The sequence below is a fragment of the Galleria mellonella genome, unplaced genomic scaffold (assembly GCF_026898425.1).
Source record: "Galleria mellonella isolate WM207_F2 unplaced genomic scaffold, CSIRO_AGI_GalMel_v1 utg116, whole genome shotgun sequence".
In the NCBI taxonomy this organism is placed as follows: Eukaryota; Metazoa; Arthropoda; class Insecta; order Lepidoptera; family Pyralidae; genus Galleria; species Galleria mellonella.
In genome coordinates, this window is record NW_026441978.1 from 3,171,829 (window position 1) to 3,186,658 (window position 14,830).

A 14,830-nucleotide genomic window follows, 5' to 3' on the forward strand; every position below is an offset into this window, starting at 1 on the left:
CAGAAGGCAAACTGTGTGATCCACAAAGACCCTACTACTACTACGCTTGTGCTTTTAATTATTATAAATATCTATAAGAATATGTTTCTACTAAAATCATATTGATGTATATGTTTCTCTAAAATGTGTGATTTTAGTGAACATTCAAAAAGCATAGCTGGCGATCCAATGAGTTGTTATTTCTTGAACGTTGGCCAATACCACAACACAGAACATAATATCCTAACGTACCTACTCTTCAGTTTGAATAGTGCAAATCACCAGGATGTGAAGTATGAAGGGCGGGTATGGCGAATTATCTCATAAGGGGCTAATAAGTACAGCAAAAGTGTCAAGATAAACTGTAAATAACAGATGTAAATTCCTCCAGAATGATGCTTGAGTAACAAGAAAGTATGAATTTAATTTAATAATTTCTATGAACAAAAATAATTTTTTAACTTTTATTTTTATATTTTACAAAGTATAACTTATAAAGCAAAAAATTATATTTATCATAAGATTAATTATATATAATATCATTATTTTTCTATTTTAAGTTTTTCTTTTGAAAAATTCGTTATATAAAACAGATACTTCGTTTTCCTTGTTTACTTCCTTTAAAATTTACGCACCCGCTACTATACTAGACTTAGTGCTACCCTCATTTAACACTTTTTATACACAATAAAGGTTCTCTTCACGATTATATCTACTCTCCATACAGCAAGATATAAACCTTAGACGAATTTGGAATAGGTAAACAAATTTATTAGATTCCATAAGCTTTGTTATAAATAAATTCCATAGATTAAAAATGCCCAGCAAGCTCTTTCTACGGCAGATATTCTAGATACGATATAATCTGTGGCCTGCGAATGGACGAAAACCATAGATTAATAATAGTGCTTACTGCCTCTTCCTGTTCTGAAAACTAACCTCTCGTTTACAATTTTACATCACATCTTTGTGGAAAACTAGAAATTTAAATTTGCAAACAAATTAAAAATTATGAATAGCATCAGAATTATTAAGTTCCCTCTTAAGCAATGGCGTTCCTTTTCAAGATGGTAATTTTTTTACTTATTCATTCACTGTTGGTTTTATTAGAATAAATTCAAATTTCTTGATTCTGTGTTAAGAATATTCTTATTTTTTTAGATTATTTTTAATGTACTTCATTCTGTGTTGATTCTAGTGCGATATTGCAACAAGAAGTAGCTCAAGCAGCGACACCTCTCACTATACCAGTGCCGGAAGGAGTCGACAAGCCTGTATCGCCTAAAATTGAGAAAATAGTCGCTGATATAACAAACCTTAACCTTCTAGAAGTGTCGGAACTAAGTCAAGTGCTAAAGAAACGATTAAATCTTCCCGATGCACCTGTTATGCCCGTTGGAGGATTTGCAGTGGCTGCTGCTCCCGCTCAGGAGGAGGAAGAGGCAGCGCCAAAGACCGTCAAAACGAGTTTCACTGTGTGTATATTAATATTGATAATAGACAAATATTACATAATTGACAAATATTGTTTATCCCCTTGCTGCCAAGGTTCATTATTTTTTTTTTTAGAAAAAAGTCCTATCTCTGAAACTTGCTTCATACAAAGCATACAAAAGGTTAAGGGGTTTCAGAAATTATGGGAAATAAACATATTCATTTTCATTAGAACAAACAATAGAACTCCAAATGCGTGAATAAACCCTCGGCAGTATTTTAGGCTATTAATTTTTTTTTATTACAATTTTTTATAATTTTTTATGTTTTTGCGATTTTTGCAATTTTAAACATTTCAGAATAGATCTCACTTCAGAAATGTCATTTCTTTATCTCTATATATTAACTACAGATTTAGAAATACAAATACATTTGAACTTGTTTCTTCTACTAGTAAATTTGACCAAAATTAACTTATAATGTTTAATAATTGTCAATTACTGTTGCAGGTTAAAATGACCAAATTTGACGAGAAACAGAAAGTAGCACTAATCAAAGAAGTCAAAAATCTTCTAGAAGGTTTCAATCTTGTGCAAGCCAAGAAGTTTGTGGAGAGTGTGCCCACTGTTGTGAAAGCAGATATATCCAAAGATGAAGCAGAAAAATTAAAGGAAGCATTATCTAAAGTTGGTGCTGTCATAGAAATTGAATAATTTTAGTTCCTAGATGTACTTTAATTGTAATTAGTGTGTAAAATATTGTTTAGAAAATATAAAAATTCAAATTCCCCTGGATTTTTAATATAAAACCACCAATTAATTTTTGTACTAATTTTTTTATATAACTAAGAATGGCAAACAAATGATAGCCCACTTGATAGAAAGTGGTAACCATCATCCATTGGCATGAACTTGACCTTGGACATAATGAAATAAACTGTATCGCTCATGATACCCTTCATGCATTGGCAGTCCTAACAACTAAGATATTACCCTCTATCTTATAATTTGATTTCCATACCCCACATCCTTTTAATTAAAACAGCCATGCAAAAAATGGCTATATAGCAGAAACACTAATACACTATGGATAGAGGTGCCCGAACAGACAAATTTTATAGTCTCTCTCTATTAAATGTATTTAAGGTGCTTGCCTGATAGTGTTGGCTATGATATAGTGTTCTTTGATTAGTCTCAAATCACTTGTCATAAATTTGATAATTGAAAAATCTAATAAAGTAACGGGCAAACTAAAAATTATCTAAAGAAGCAAATATCTATAAGACTTGTCATTATAGGCCTTCAATAGGTATTTTAAATATTTCACAGATTTGATGTTATTTAGGTCAGTAATAAAAATATAAACAGTTACTTTACACATTCATCAAGCAAACAACTTTATAGTTTTATCTCAAATTAATAATATCTCAAGTCATTAGTGATCTATTTAAATAAGCTTAGATAGATGTGAATTATATGTTATTATTAAACATATAATGGAAACAGTTCCAAGTTTTTTTTTTTCTATATACCACCCTTCAAATCGAAACACAGCCATGCAAACACAACTGCTTCACGGTAGAAACTCGAATTGTTGATAGAACAAATTAAAATCAAATATTGTGAACAAAATATAATTAATAATCTCTATAAAACTACATTCAAAATGTATTCACACAACATACATTCTCAATAACAATCCAAAGTATTAACATCCTCGCTGGTTTCATAAATCCCGAGAATATCGTCTAATAACGACGAGAGACTTCTAATACCATCCTTCCATTTCTTCTTTTGCTCAAGGATGCCTTTGAAGTCTTTGCTGTTAAGGAATGTCACGAATAAATGTGGCGATGCCGACTTCAACAACTTTATTTTCGGCCTGCCCGGCATAGCGGGTTTGCTCTGCAAATTCATGTATCTTTCATAAATATTCGCTAGTAAACTAATGTCGTCCACTTGAATAATAGTGTCTATGACATTGTCTGCTCGCATTGTCGTCTCGGGATCAGCCATATCTTCAGTTATATCCTCATCTTCCGGCACTTGAATGTGACACATCAGCTCGTCCACATTGAAGGGATCACCATCACTAGGTTTTAACAGATCAGGTACTTTGTGTTTATTCAAAATTTCCAAAAGTTCAACCGAGTTTGTTAGTGATAACTCCATTATTTCAATTTCCGAATCTTCGTTTAGCAGCTTGACCAAGACGGTCAGGCAACCTATGTAGGAAAGTTCGTCTAGCACTCTGAACAACCTCTTTTGTATTTCAGCTTCATTTAAAGTGACGATCTTACGTGTTTCTCTCGAGAATGTAACTGGTGGGAATGTACCGTCGAGCATTCCCTGCTCACTCAGTAGGGTTTGTATCACCATTTTCCAGAATTTCAAAGCACTGATTTGCACTTCCCAGTGAAAGTCGCTGAGGGCTGCTGACACCATAAATTCGTATAACGTCTGTTTGAAGTTAGATGATATTTTAATATGTTGGTATATTTCACAAAGTACATTGCACGCTTCTTTTCGTACTACACCCTCTGAATTGGTCCTCAATATTGTAAGAAGTTGTTCCTGTGAATATAGAATTCTATTATGAATAGATTTTTTAACTACTTTTAAAACGATACTTTTATTTCCTCTTAAATTTGTTTATGGGATTACGTTAAGTGGTCATGTCATCAATTCTGAACCGATTTTTAATTTAGTAATGACCGAGAATGCCCTTTTTTTGCTTAGTAAAATACTACTTGATACGAAGCAATATATATATTTATATATATAGCAATGTTTTGTAAACATTGTATATTTACATATAGACTTTTGTAGGGTCTACGAAATAAGTGGAATCATCTTGTCGTTTATCAGTTTTCAAGATTGATGGCCCTTTTTTTACCAGAGCAATATATATTTGTAAATGATAAAAGCTAGTGGAAATAATTGGAGAAGGCCTATGCCACAGGGCACACTGATTAGAGACATATCGAGTATATTTAAAGCTAATCCGAAAATAAAGGTTTGTTATTTAAGAATATATATATATATATATATATATATATATATATATATATATATATATATATAAAGCTATTATTAGTATTACGTGCTTGTAAAACAAAAATTAGAATCAATGTATATGCTTACCTGTATGTTCGGGTATTGCGATGTAAGCTGATCCCACAAAATGGGTATCTTAGCAGCGGCCCCTATACACTTGAGAGCTGTCGCCTGGACGTACCATTCGTAATCATTCAGAGCGATTGTTGCGGCTACATTTATAAGATTGGAATCGTTAATCTGCTTTTGGAATGGAGGAAACTCTGTAAAAGGTAATTTATATTGTTTTGAATAGACATAAAATATGAGTTTGAACATAAACACTTTTTTACAACATAGGGGCAAACGAGCAAGCGGCTCAGCTGTTGGTGACTACCGCCGCCCATAGTCACCCACAACACCAACGGCACTGCAGGTGTGCTGCTGGCCTTTTAAAAAGGAATATGCTCTTTTCTTGAAGGTTAACTTATATAACTTCAATAGACTGTCCACTACTGAACATAGGCCTCCACCTTAGGGGCGGTTTTGTCAGTAGTTGGCACGCTTGGCAGGCGGATTGGCAACCGCAGTTAGACTTTCGAAATGTTTTAAGAGGAATACTGCTACCCATCTCTTGCCCTCCCTTAGTCGCCTCTTACGACACCCATGGGAAAGGAAGGGGTGGTCAATTCTATGCCGGGACCACACGGCATTAAGTTGCACATATCAAGTGTTTTTTTTTATATACTCACTAATGTAGGCAAAGTCAGTACACACGAACAAAAGTTCCAACGCTGAATCTCGCACTTCCCAATGTAAGTCATGCATCTTGGTATAAATTAGCTGCCCAATATCATGTATTGACGAGCCTGGCTTCGATTCCATAAGCAAAGAAAGGTTGGGTGGCAGAAACTTTCTCACAGTTAGCGTCAATATGTTTAATGCTGTAACAACAAACTGAAAACATAATATTATTATTAATATGGCAAATAAAGTTTGTTCCTAAAATTAATGCTATGCTGGACTGATGATCTAGAATCATCATTATCATCATTGTCATATTATCATCATCATTTTACCAGTAGTTACCACGTTTGGCAGACAGATTGGCAACCAAAGTTAGGCTTTGGTGATGTTTTAAGAGAAACGCTACTGCCAATCCGTCGACCATTAAATTCCCGTAAGCGCCTCTTACGACATCCACGGGAAAGGAAGTGGTCACCCATTCTATGTGGGAACCACACGGCCATCAGTATGGTCTAAAATGTCATGGCCTAATCAATTATTACCTCGGCTTATAAGACACGAATCATAAAAAGTACAAACATAAAACTATAAGCCAAATCCTTTAGTAATATGGATAAAACCATATTACGCGGGCCCCAAATAATAGTTGTGATAAGGGTAGACAGATGATACCCGTTTTTTATACATACCTTAGGGGGCAAGTTTGGCCTTTTCAGAATATTGTTAACAATTGTGTACAAACATATTATTTCTAATGATTCATGCCAGTTTATACTGTAATGTTTTACTAAAAACAGTACTGCTTCCATAATGTAAGTCATTATTACGACTCTCTCTTGGTTCTCTCCATAACACTCCTCCTTCTTTAATTCGCCTGCATTATCTGTGGGATCATAGTCTTTTAGAACAAAGAACAAAGCTTGAAACATTATGTTAGCTTGATCATCATTCAAATGATTTTTTAAACATGTCAATCTCTTTGCAGTTTGAGTAACTATATTAATAGTGTCCATATCTTCAATTAGTTCTCTAAAGGCATATGCAGCTCTGGCTGTATGTTCATTGGAGGTATTCAAAAGGGTTGCGACATAAGTGTTAAATCTCTCATTCAACATCATATCTGAAATATTCCTTCCCAACGATATATACACCAAAAGAGGTGTTACAGACATAACTAACATCTGATTCTGTAACTCTGTTTTCAAAACATCACTCTGCCACACATATTTATGATTCTGCCACGTAGAACACCAGATTACATTACATGCAGTACAATAATCTAGTACAATCTTCGCATTTCGTCTTTTTATTAGGAACTGTAAAGTATTATAGTACATAACAGTAAGCTCTAGGAAATCTTCTTTGTTATAAATCACACCTTCCTCTAAAGGCTTTGATGAAAATATTTTTGCTAGCATACACCAAAATATTAGTCTTATTAACATAAGTGAGGTCTCCTCATTGCGTATTCTATCGAAATAGATCGACATGTATTTGGAAAGATAATATTCTGTCTCAAACATTTTCATTAATATATTGCGATTTGATATACGATTTTCTTCAGCAAAAATAGCTAACAGTATCTGTAAAATAGGATCTATCACTTTACAAATCACTTTTTCTTGTTCTCTCGTTACAGATTCTGGATTAATAAGGTCAAGTTCTTCCATAGGTTTAAGGAGAAAGCTTATCACTTGATTTAAATTAGCTGCATCACCCAAATCATTTAGTTTCCAAAGAAACTTTGCAGCAAATTTATGCATAAAACGTACAACAAAAACAGTTCTTCTTTCATTGCACAATGAAAGTATTTCCTTCCAAACACCTGTTTCTAGAAGCCAACAAATTCCAGAATTATGAGTAACCAGTGATAGGGCTACTTCCAAGTATGCTACACGAAGGCTTGGATTCATAGTCGATGATTGGATCTCTTTAAAACCTTTAGCAATTATGTGGCCTTGCTGTGAAAACATTTTAGAGAAATGGAGCTCCTGATAAGAACCTTTAGCCAATAATCTCACAAGGAATACCTTGACAGTGATGTGATGCATTTCTGAACGGCCTAATGCATCAGCCAATAAATCTGACAGCAAAGGCATTGAGGAGAGCTGTTTTATTTCTGAAAAAAGTAAAACATAATTTAAAAAAAAAATATTTATAAGGGCATTATAAAACATTAATTTATTTATACTTATAAAATAATTTGCCCTAACTGTGTTAATACACATGGCCAAAACTACTAAATTTAAATGCTGAAATTTGGAATACAAGTTTATTTTATAATATAAGTGTCTGCTGAGGATTTTTTAAAATATTAACTTAAGTAAATGGGAAGCATGACATACACATGCAAAACCATGGGTAACAGCAAGTTGTGAATATTAAGTTATAAAGCTATTACTTAAAATGCACATTAGAATTCTAGTATTGGAATTAACATGGTTGCTGGATTTTAATGTTACAATGATATGAATTCAATTAAGTATGTTCTACATGTATTTCTGTCAAATAAAAAGAGACAAGAAGATTATGCATACTATATTACAATTATATATTGTGTGTATACAAGGATATACATGCAATACATATGTACATATGTATGTACAGAACATGTAATACCTTTAGCAATTACAATTATATAAGTGCATCACAATTTTTTATCTAAGGTTGCAAGATGCGATAAATTAATTTACAGTACAGGCAAATAAAAGACCAATATTCTTTATCAGTTTTCATAGTATTACATTCTCCAACAAATAGCAATTTGAGGAATGTGAGCAAAAACTAAAATCAATCAATAGTATTGTATGTGACTGTATAATTTATTACAATACAAATGAATCTTGTATACAGATCTAAACCTCAAGACATAAAGTAACAAAATAAAAAAAATAAAAGTACTGAATTTCATATAATCTCCCTTTAGGAAATAAAGTAACACAAGGCACACAAACAAATAAATCTAACTATTGGGCACCACTTTACCAAATAGATCTTTAAATTTATATTTAAGAAATAATAATTTGATAAAAATAAAAATACATCTTCCTGGTGTATTTTAAAATAATACTTGTGTACCTAGTACATTTAAATATAGATAGCAGATAAAGATTTACATAGCTTAACATCTACCATACAAACTGACCTGGATCTGTCCTCTCATGAAACTTGTTGAGGAAGGCATCAACATAATAATTATTCATAACATAATTTGGTTCTTGAAGTTTTTGGAATAATAACTTGATTTTGTTTAAAGTTGGTGTAAATTCCATTTTAAAGGTCTGTTAAGCTGCTAACTCTGTTCAATAAAAAATAGTACCCCTTTCCTGTTTTACAACCAAGAAATAAATATTGTAAATGTAAGGCGAAACATGATTGTCAAAGATAACATAAAAGAATAAGACAAAATTGAGACTAAATTACGTAGTGAGTGATTACCACAGAGTACATTGCATGTGATAACGCTGTGTGATTATTTGATAATCATCAACTTTGTCATTAATCTATTATTTTATCTGAAAGGTAAACTTAAACTATTTTAGTACATTCTACTTAGTGTTCAAACATCGAAAAAAAAATTGTATTCACTATAATTTCTTATTTAACTATTCGTATCCTTAGCCTAGGCAAATTAACTTGATTTTCCAAATGATAAGTATTGAAATAAATATTTTTTATCAAAATTTTATTCGTAAGACAATATGAAATCTAATTTGACAAATGCAATTTTGACAATTACACACTACGCGACTATGCTGACACTGACGCACAGATTGAGGGACTATGACATTGACGAATTGACACGACTGAGACCATGAGTTGCTACATATAAAAAAAGATTTTTATATTTTTTCTATTTATTACTGTTTTTACAGAATTTTTTTAATTCTTTCATGTGAATCAGTTATTATTTTATATAGATATTATAGAAATATATAAATAAATAAACTTAATTTGCATAAAGAATGTAACGTCATTTTTAAGTACAATTAAAAATATTTTTCATTATTAAATCAACATACAGTAGACAGAACTAGATCGACAGATACGTAACATATTACGTATATTGGAACGTTACTGAAGTGAGTGATTGTTCTAGAACGAATGCTTGTGTCTCAATTTTTCTAAAAATTTTAATGTGTATTCATAAACTGTGCTAATTAACAATAATTTGTTCTGCTTTAAAAATATAGAAATCTTTTTTTGGTGACAGAAATGCCCCTTAGAGGAAGAAATTTCGTAAGTGTCTTAACATTTAGGCTAAGTTCTTTTCCTATTTTTTTTTGTTGTACATAGCAATTACTAATTCATCTAAATACGTAATATTTTTTAATCAGTAACATTATTTTTCTACATTTCTGTCAAATGCATATGGTATCTTAATTTGTGCATTATTGACAAACTAACACCAAATTTCCACAGCATTAGTAGTTATTTACTAGTGTTGCAATGATTTTCAAATTTGCTTGCTTCAGCTGCAGCACATTTTTGGCACATTTCCAACTATAGTATCCTTGACTGTGTGAAATAACGATGGGAGATTAATTTGATTGAATGCAAAAAAATATTTTATGGTGTTGCTATGAGAAATGATAAGATGGTGGTCTTCCACAGGACAGTTGATGCCTGCCTGAAATAACACAAGTGTACCTGAGTGATCCTAACTGCCTGCTTTTGAGGTTAGTTACTATTTGAATGTTTTTATGTTATGTATTTCAATATTGTGTAAATAATTTGTTCCTGTTTGTCTAGATAATTAACTTCTTATGGGATATTTATTAGGAATTTATATTTAAATATTGCTATAATCTATGTATCTTAAAGTTAAAAAACACATCTGAAATATATGTAGGACACAAGTTATAATCTCTCTACCTATGCCATGAGGTACCTGGCATTTTTTATAGAACTTTGAATGGCAAACAATCTCATCCTGCCTGAGGCCATTGCCTGTAGACATAAACAGTACTGTAGATATCACAAAATACACTGTGATATCTATGATACCCCCATGCAATTTCACTGTCATGTTCCATTATTGAAACTGAAACATAATGATCCTTGACAATTTTAATTGCTACTATACATGATATAATCTAAAAATAGGAACAGAGTTTAATTTTTTTGATATTATCATCACAATGTTATGTTATATTAGTATCCACGGGCTGCGTCATCACACAGTTTATTTTTGTTTCTTAATAAAATAATTAAATTGATTGAGTCCCTCTTTTAAAAAAAATATCAAATCTATCCTTTTTATAAAAAGGATCAAAAATTATAATGTTAGATTAATAATTCTTCATCAGGGTGACAAGAAGTATTAAAATTCATGATGTTTATCAGCTAATTATTTCAATACTGCTATTTTTATTTCTAAATTTCAGAATTCTGATGTTTTATACTTCTTTACTAAAACCATGTTCATTATCTTCAGTATTAAAATATTATTTTGTATTATTACTATGAAAGCAAAAAAAATTTGATTCATTTGATAGCTATTAAACCTGAACAACTGAAAGCATCACGACATGTAGTATGGTGCTTATGGTATTAATAATGCAAATTTTTGTCACCTCAATGCGTGCTCAACTGTTTGGCAACAAAAACAAAAATGAGAGAGGTACCCATGTACCCACACCTTGAACACAGGTTTTTACTGATAAGTCTAATCTTCTAATTTAACTTTATTTGATGAGAAAAATAAAGGAAATTGAAAGAATATGTAGTTTTTTTTTAGTTTTCAAGTCATGAAATATTTTTGCCTCTCTTCTATTCTGCTCATTGGCAATCTGTTCCTTGTAGAACAAGAAACAAATATGCAGTTTAAATGTTAGATCTGTATTTTCTTATTATATTTTTATATTATTATATTTATAATTTCTTATTATTGGTTTATCATTATAAGACCAATCCATTTCAGACTCTATTTGCAAAATTTCCCACCAGTCTTTAGATGCTGGCCTTTTGATAGAGACTAATGCTCCCTGACCTTCGTTAAGTTGCCATTTAATTCCCCTGTCTATTCAATCATGATTATTAGCTTCTGCTAAAAGTCTCTATTTATTGTTTTACTATTTTAAATTTGATATAAAAAAATAAAATAAATCTATAGTATCTAATCTATACTTCTATACTAATATTATAATGAGGTTAAGTTTATGAATTTAGATGTTCAGGTTAATAATACTGTTACAAAGGTATATTATTCCTGAATACTATAAGCTACTTTTTATTTTGGTTATATATTTTCAATAATTAATCACAATAAATGTAATTAAAGATGGTGAAAATTCAATTTTTTTTTATGACTTAGAATGGCAATCAAGCTGATGGAAAGTGGTAACCGTCGCCTATAGACATGAACAGTACCATGGACATAACAGTACACACACATACTGTTTCGCCCATGATACCCCCCATGCGTGGCCATTCCTGAGGACTCGAATGTTATTTCTCTATACCCTGTAAATTCACGCCATATCCCACCCTTCAAACCGAAACACAGCCATGCAAACACAACTGCTTCACAGTAGAAACACGAATGGGACAGAGGTACCCAAGCAATCGACTTTTATACGGCTTGCGCTGCTTGAACGATTTCAAATAAAGGAATAAAATGTACCTATAGCAAAAATAATAATTACTTTTAGCTTGACATAAAAGTCCGCAACGCCATATATTTAACTGTATTATCTCAGTCAAAAATATGATTTTTATGTTAAAACTAAAACAAATTTTACAAACTTAAAATTAAATTTTACAAATTTTAAAATCTTAGAGAATATTAATGTAGTACTTTCCACACACACCAAAATACCCGCCTTACTGTGTCAAACAATTTAAAAGTTACACAAACAAATAAAGTACCCGTGCAAAGCCAGGGTGGGTCGGTAGTTTTGAAATAAACGAATTATTTCTGTGACGTCATAGTTTTTTTTTTTGATGGGTGAAAATGGTATGGTAACTCCGCCTGCGCTAACCGGATACGCTGGCGGTGCACCAGTGTAGGGTGACAGATGAGAATGAAAACAGATCAGTTAGCCCATCATGATGAATTTATCAGGAATTAACCATGATTGTTTCCAGGGAGAACCGCGAGGAGGTCGACCTGGTTGGGTATATTGCTAGCAATGGGATTCTCAGTCTCCATTACTAACAATCCATTTCCCCACTAACGTTCATAGTTGCATGTGCATATGCACCGTCTGGCTGTTTGCTATATAAAATTGTTCAAAAAAATCAAATGTATCCCATACCGCCGTAGTTAGTTTAGTATTATGATAAAATTCACAAAAAATTAACAATGACACTTATTCTAGATACAATGTAAGTATTGTTAAATGCACCTATTGCCAAAGTCGTAAAGTTTTGTCTGCTACTGTTTGGATTAGATTTATTGCTGTTTTTTTTTTTACATTAACAAAGTGTGGGTTAACTACAAATAGGTATAGATCCCATTATTTATCGCGACATAATCATTATGTTGATTGGCTCATGAGGAACGAGACTAATTTCTGAAGCCTCGTTACTTATCTGACCTTGAGATGTTTTTCTGAGAAGCTCTAGTAGTCATGTAGATTCTCATTGTCTACCGATGTTTACTCGCAAAACACAATTTTTACAAGGATAAATGCTTGCGATTTTACATTAGCTATCAATAACATATTCAAAATTGGCTACAAGATGCATAACTAAAAATTACAAAAAACATAATGAGGTGAAGCGAAAATGTTTAGAATTCAGTTTCAAATTGTTTCCGCTTAGGTAATACAATGACGAATGACATAAAAAAATACTTGTAAAGAAGAGTAATATCTAAAATGATAAATATGTAGTAAATTATTAAAAAAGAACGATGTATATGTATTCTGTTAAAACAAATATAGAATGAGACAAAGCATGGGCGACAAGAAAAGGACAGCAAAATGATTACTATCGCACAATCTTTTACTGGTAGTGCCAATGATCTTAATAATAATTTTACTTTTTTTATAGCACTGAGGTGGCAAACAAGCATACGACCTATCTGATGGTAAGCGGTACCTTAACCGCTATGAACGCCTGCAATATCAGGAGCATTACGCCGACTCTGAAGAAACCTTTTTATTCCTTCTTTTTATGAAGAACCCCACTATACAAATAAAGATTAGCTATATCCTTCCTGATTGAATCAATGGCATACCGTTTAAATTTTATCAAATCAGGATTCACGAAACAAGGATCACAACTTCGCAATATAACGGAAATCTAATTTCTGTGTCTTCTTTGGCTGAAACCGGAAGGAATTTTTGAGGCAATTCTTTTGTACAGTGTTAACAATTTTGTAATTTTTATCTGTTTGAAAATGTGTGCTTTTATTCGTGAAACAAGTTCGTTTATAAATAGGTATTTCTACTTTATTGGAGTGGGAACACGTATACTTCAATAAGAACTAAAATTATCAATATAATCAATAATCAATATCTAATTATCGTTATCGATCGATGTTACAAAATCACAGTTATTATCAGATATGTAGAAGTAAGGAACATTGTAACAACAATAAATAAGCCAAGCATTAATTTATTTTTACCTAAAGATATAATAATCCATACAAAATAAATTGATTTACAACATTATCAAAAACTTGTTGCCGACTTGTACGTATGATATTCCTGAAAATGGGAACTTCGACTAAGGCGACTACAACAACAGGTCTACCATGAAATGAAATTCCGAAATTTCGGACTCAATTTCGTGTTTATTTTTTTATTTTTTTTATTTATTTATTTATTTTTAGATAACTGGGATCCATTCTTGTTAGTAAGTGTACTTAAAAACTATGTTAATACTTAATTACTAATAATGATCTAGTCCTCTCGGAGAGCATTTTCACGAGAGGACTATCCAATTTATTAACAAACATGTTATTAAATTGGATAGATAGATAGATAACATTATACCAAAATCGGATCAATAAATGGAGTTTAACATTTCGTTCGTCATACATTCTATCATAAAAGTCCAAAGGAACAATATTTTAACATTTTTAATATTTCCAAACGCCAAGTATTATGTAATTTTAACATCAAATTTGTGTTTCGTTTGGCTCCGAAATTTCGGAAAACATTTCATGGTAGGCCCTTAGGCCTCAAATTGCGAGATATCATAAAGCTACGAGCTAGAAATTTGACTAAGAAAAACTATAAGATATAAGGCACGGAAACTACAAAAAATCTAAACGAGCCGAAGTAACCTAGAAAGTAATGTCTCGAATGTAGTTTTGGTTTCAACAAATTTTCTACCGAAATCAAAATTAAATCGTGGTGCACCAAATTTGCGCATAAATTCGCCGAAACAAAAACCGAAAGTTCGGTCGAACAATAATTTATGATTTTTTTTTATTATTTTATCAAATATCAATTAGTATGTTGGAGAAATATTTTGCAAGTAGTGGCGGTCTTCCACCGTGCGTTTTTCAAGGCACTTTCTTCCACGCACAACCATTCTTTGGAATCAACTTCCAGCAGCAGTATTTCCGAACCGATACGACAACATAACCTTCAAGAAAAGAGTATATTCCTTTTTAAAAGGCCGGCAGCACACCTGCAATGCCGCTGGTGTGCTGCCGGCATTGCAGCATCAGCCGCATG

At 31.9% G+C, this 14,830-nt stretch overlaps 3 protein-coding genes across 4 annotated transcripts in view; 2 read left to right on the forward strand and 1 right to left on the reverse strand.

Annotated features, from left to right (window-relative positions):
• Nucleotides 1–874: 874 nt before the first annotated feature.
• Nucleotides 875–2,200, forward strand: LOC113512340 (39S ribosomal protein L12, mitochondrial). The gene is made up of 3 exons (XM_026896157.3): nucleotides 875–1,049; nucleotides 1,178–1,454; nucleotides 1,923–2,200. The coding sequence occupies exons 1-3, from the start codon at nucleotides 991–993 to the stop codon at nucleotides 2,124–2,126; spliced, it is 540 nt and encodes a 179-aa protein (XP_026751958.1). The 5' UTR covers nucleotides 875–990; the 3' UTR covers nucleotides 2,127–2,200.
• An 832-nt stretch (nucleotides 2,201–3,032) lies between these two features.
• Nucleotides 3,033–8,935, reverse strand: LOC113512060 (uncharacterized). 2 transcript variants are annotated; one of them, XM_031909316.2, is made up of 6 exons: nucleotides 8,741–8,935; nucleotides 8,341–8,521; nucleotides 5,885–7,314; nucleotides 5,201–5,405; nucleotides 4,557–4,732; nucleotides 3,033–3,986 (listed from the first exon to the last, which is right to left on the reverse strand). In XM_031909316.2, exons 2-6 carry the CDS (start codon nucleotides 8,465–8,467, stop codon nucleotides 3,102–3,104), a joined length of 2,823 nt encoding a protein of 940 aa, XP_031765176.1. In that variant the 5' UTR covers nucleotides 8,468–8,521; nucleotides 8,741–8,935; the 3' UTR covers nucleotides 3,033–3,101. The 2 variants fall into 2 exon arrangements, with proteins under 2 accessions (XP_031765176.1, XP_026751634.1); XM_026895833.3 differs by having other exon boundaries at nucleotides 8,634–8,935.
• A 336-nt stretch (nucleotides 8,936–9,271) lies between these two features.
• The window catches only part of LOC113511232 (BAG domain-containing protein Samui-like), a 33,362-nt gene continuing 27,803 nt past the window's right edge, over nucleotides 9,272–14,830 (forward strand). Inside the window, exon 1 of the mRNA XM_031909258.2 lies at nucleotides 9,272–9,434. Coding sequence (XP_031765118.2) covers nucleotides 9,411–9,434 — 24 coding nt within the window. The 5' untranslated portion in view covers nucleotides 9,272–9,410. The remainder of the gene's footprint in view (nucleotides 9,435–14,830) is intronic.

What these genes read in the sequence shown, in the direction of transcription:
- LOC113512340 (XM_026896157.3), top strand. Translation starts at nt 991, where the DNA reads ATGAATAGCATCAGAATTATTAAGTTCCCTCTTAAGCAATGGCGTTCC. An exon ending in TGGCGTTCCTTTTCAAGATG is followed by an intron (nt 1,050 to 1,177) that starts GTAATTTTTTTA and finishes TGTTGATTCTAG; the next exon opens with TGCGATATTGCAACAAGAAG. An exon ending in CCGTCAAAACGAGTTTCACT is followed by an intron (nt 1,455 to 1,922) that starts GTGTGTATATTA and finishes TTACTGTTGCAG; the next exon opens with GTTAAAATGACCAAATTTGA.
- LOC113512060 (XM_031909316.2), bottom strand. Translation starts at nt 8,467, where the DNA reads ATGGAATTTACACCAACTTTAAACAAAATCAAGTTATTATTCCAAAAA. An exon ending in TCATGAGAGGACAGATCCAG is followed by an intron (nt 7,315 to 8,340) that starts GTCAGTTTGTAT and finishes TACTTTTTTCAG; the next exon opens with AAATAAAACAGCTCTCCTCA. An exon ending in TACTGACTTTGCCTACATTA is followed by an intron (nt 4,733 to 5,200) that starts GTGAGTATATAA and finishes TACCTTTTACAG; the next exon opens with AGTTTCCTCCATTCCAAAAG.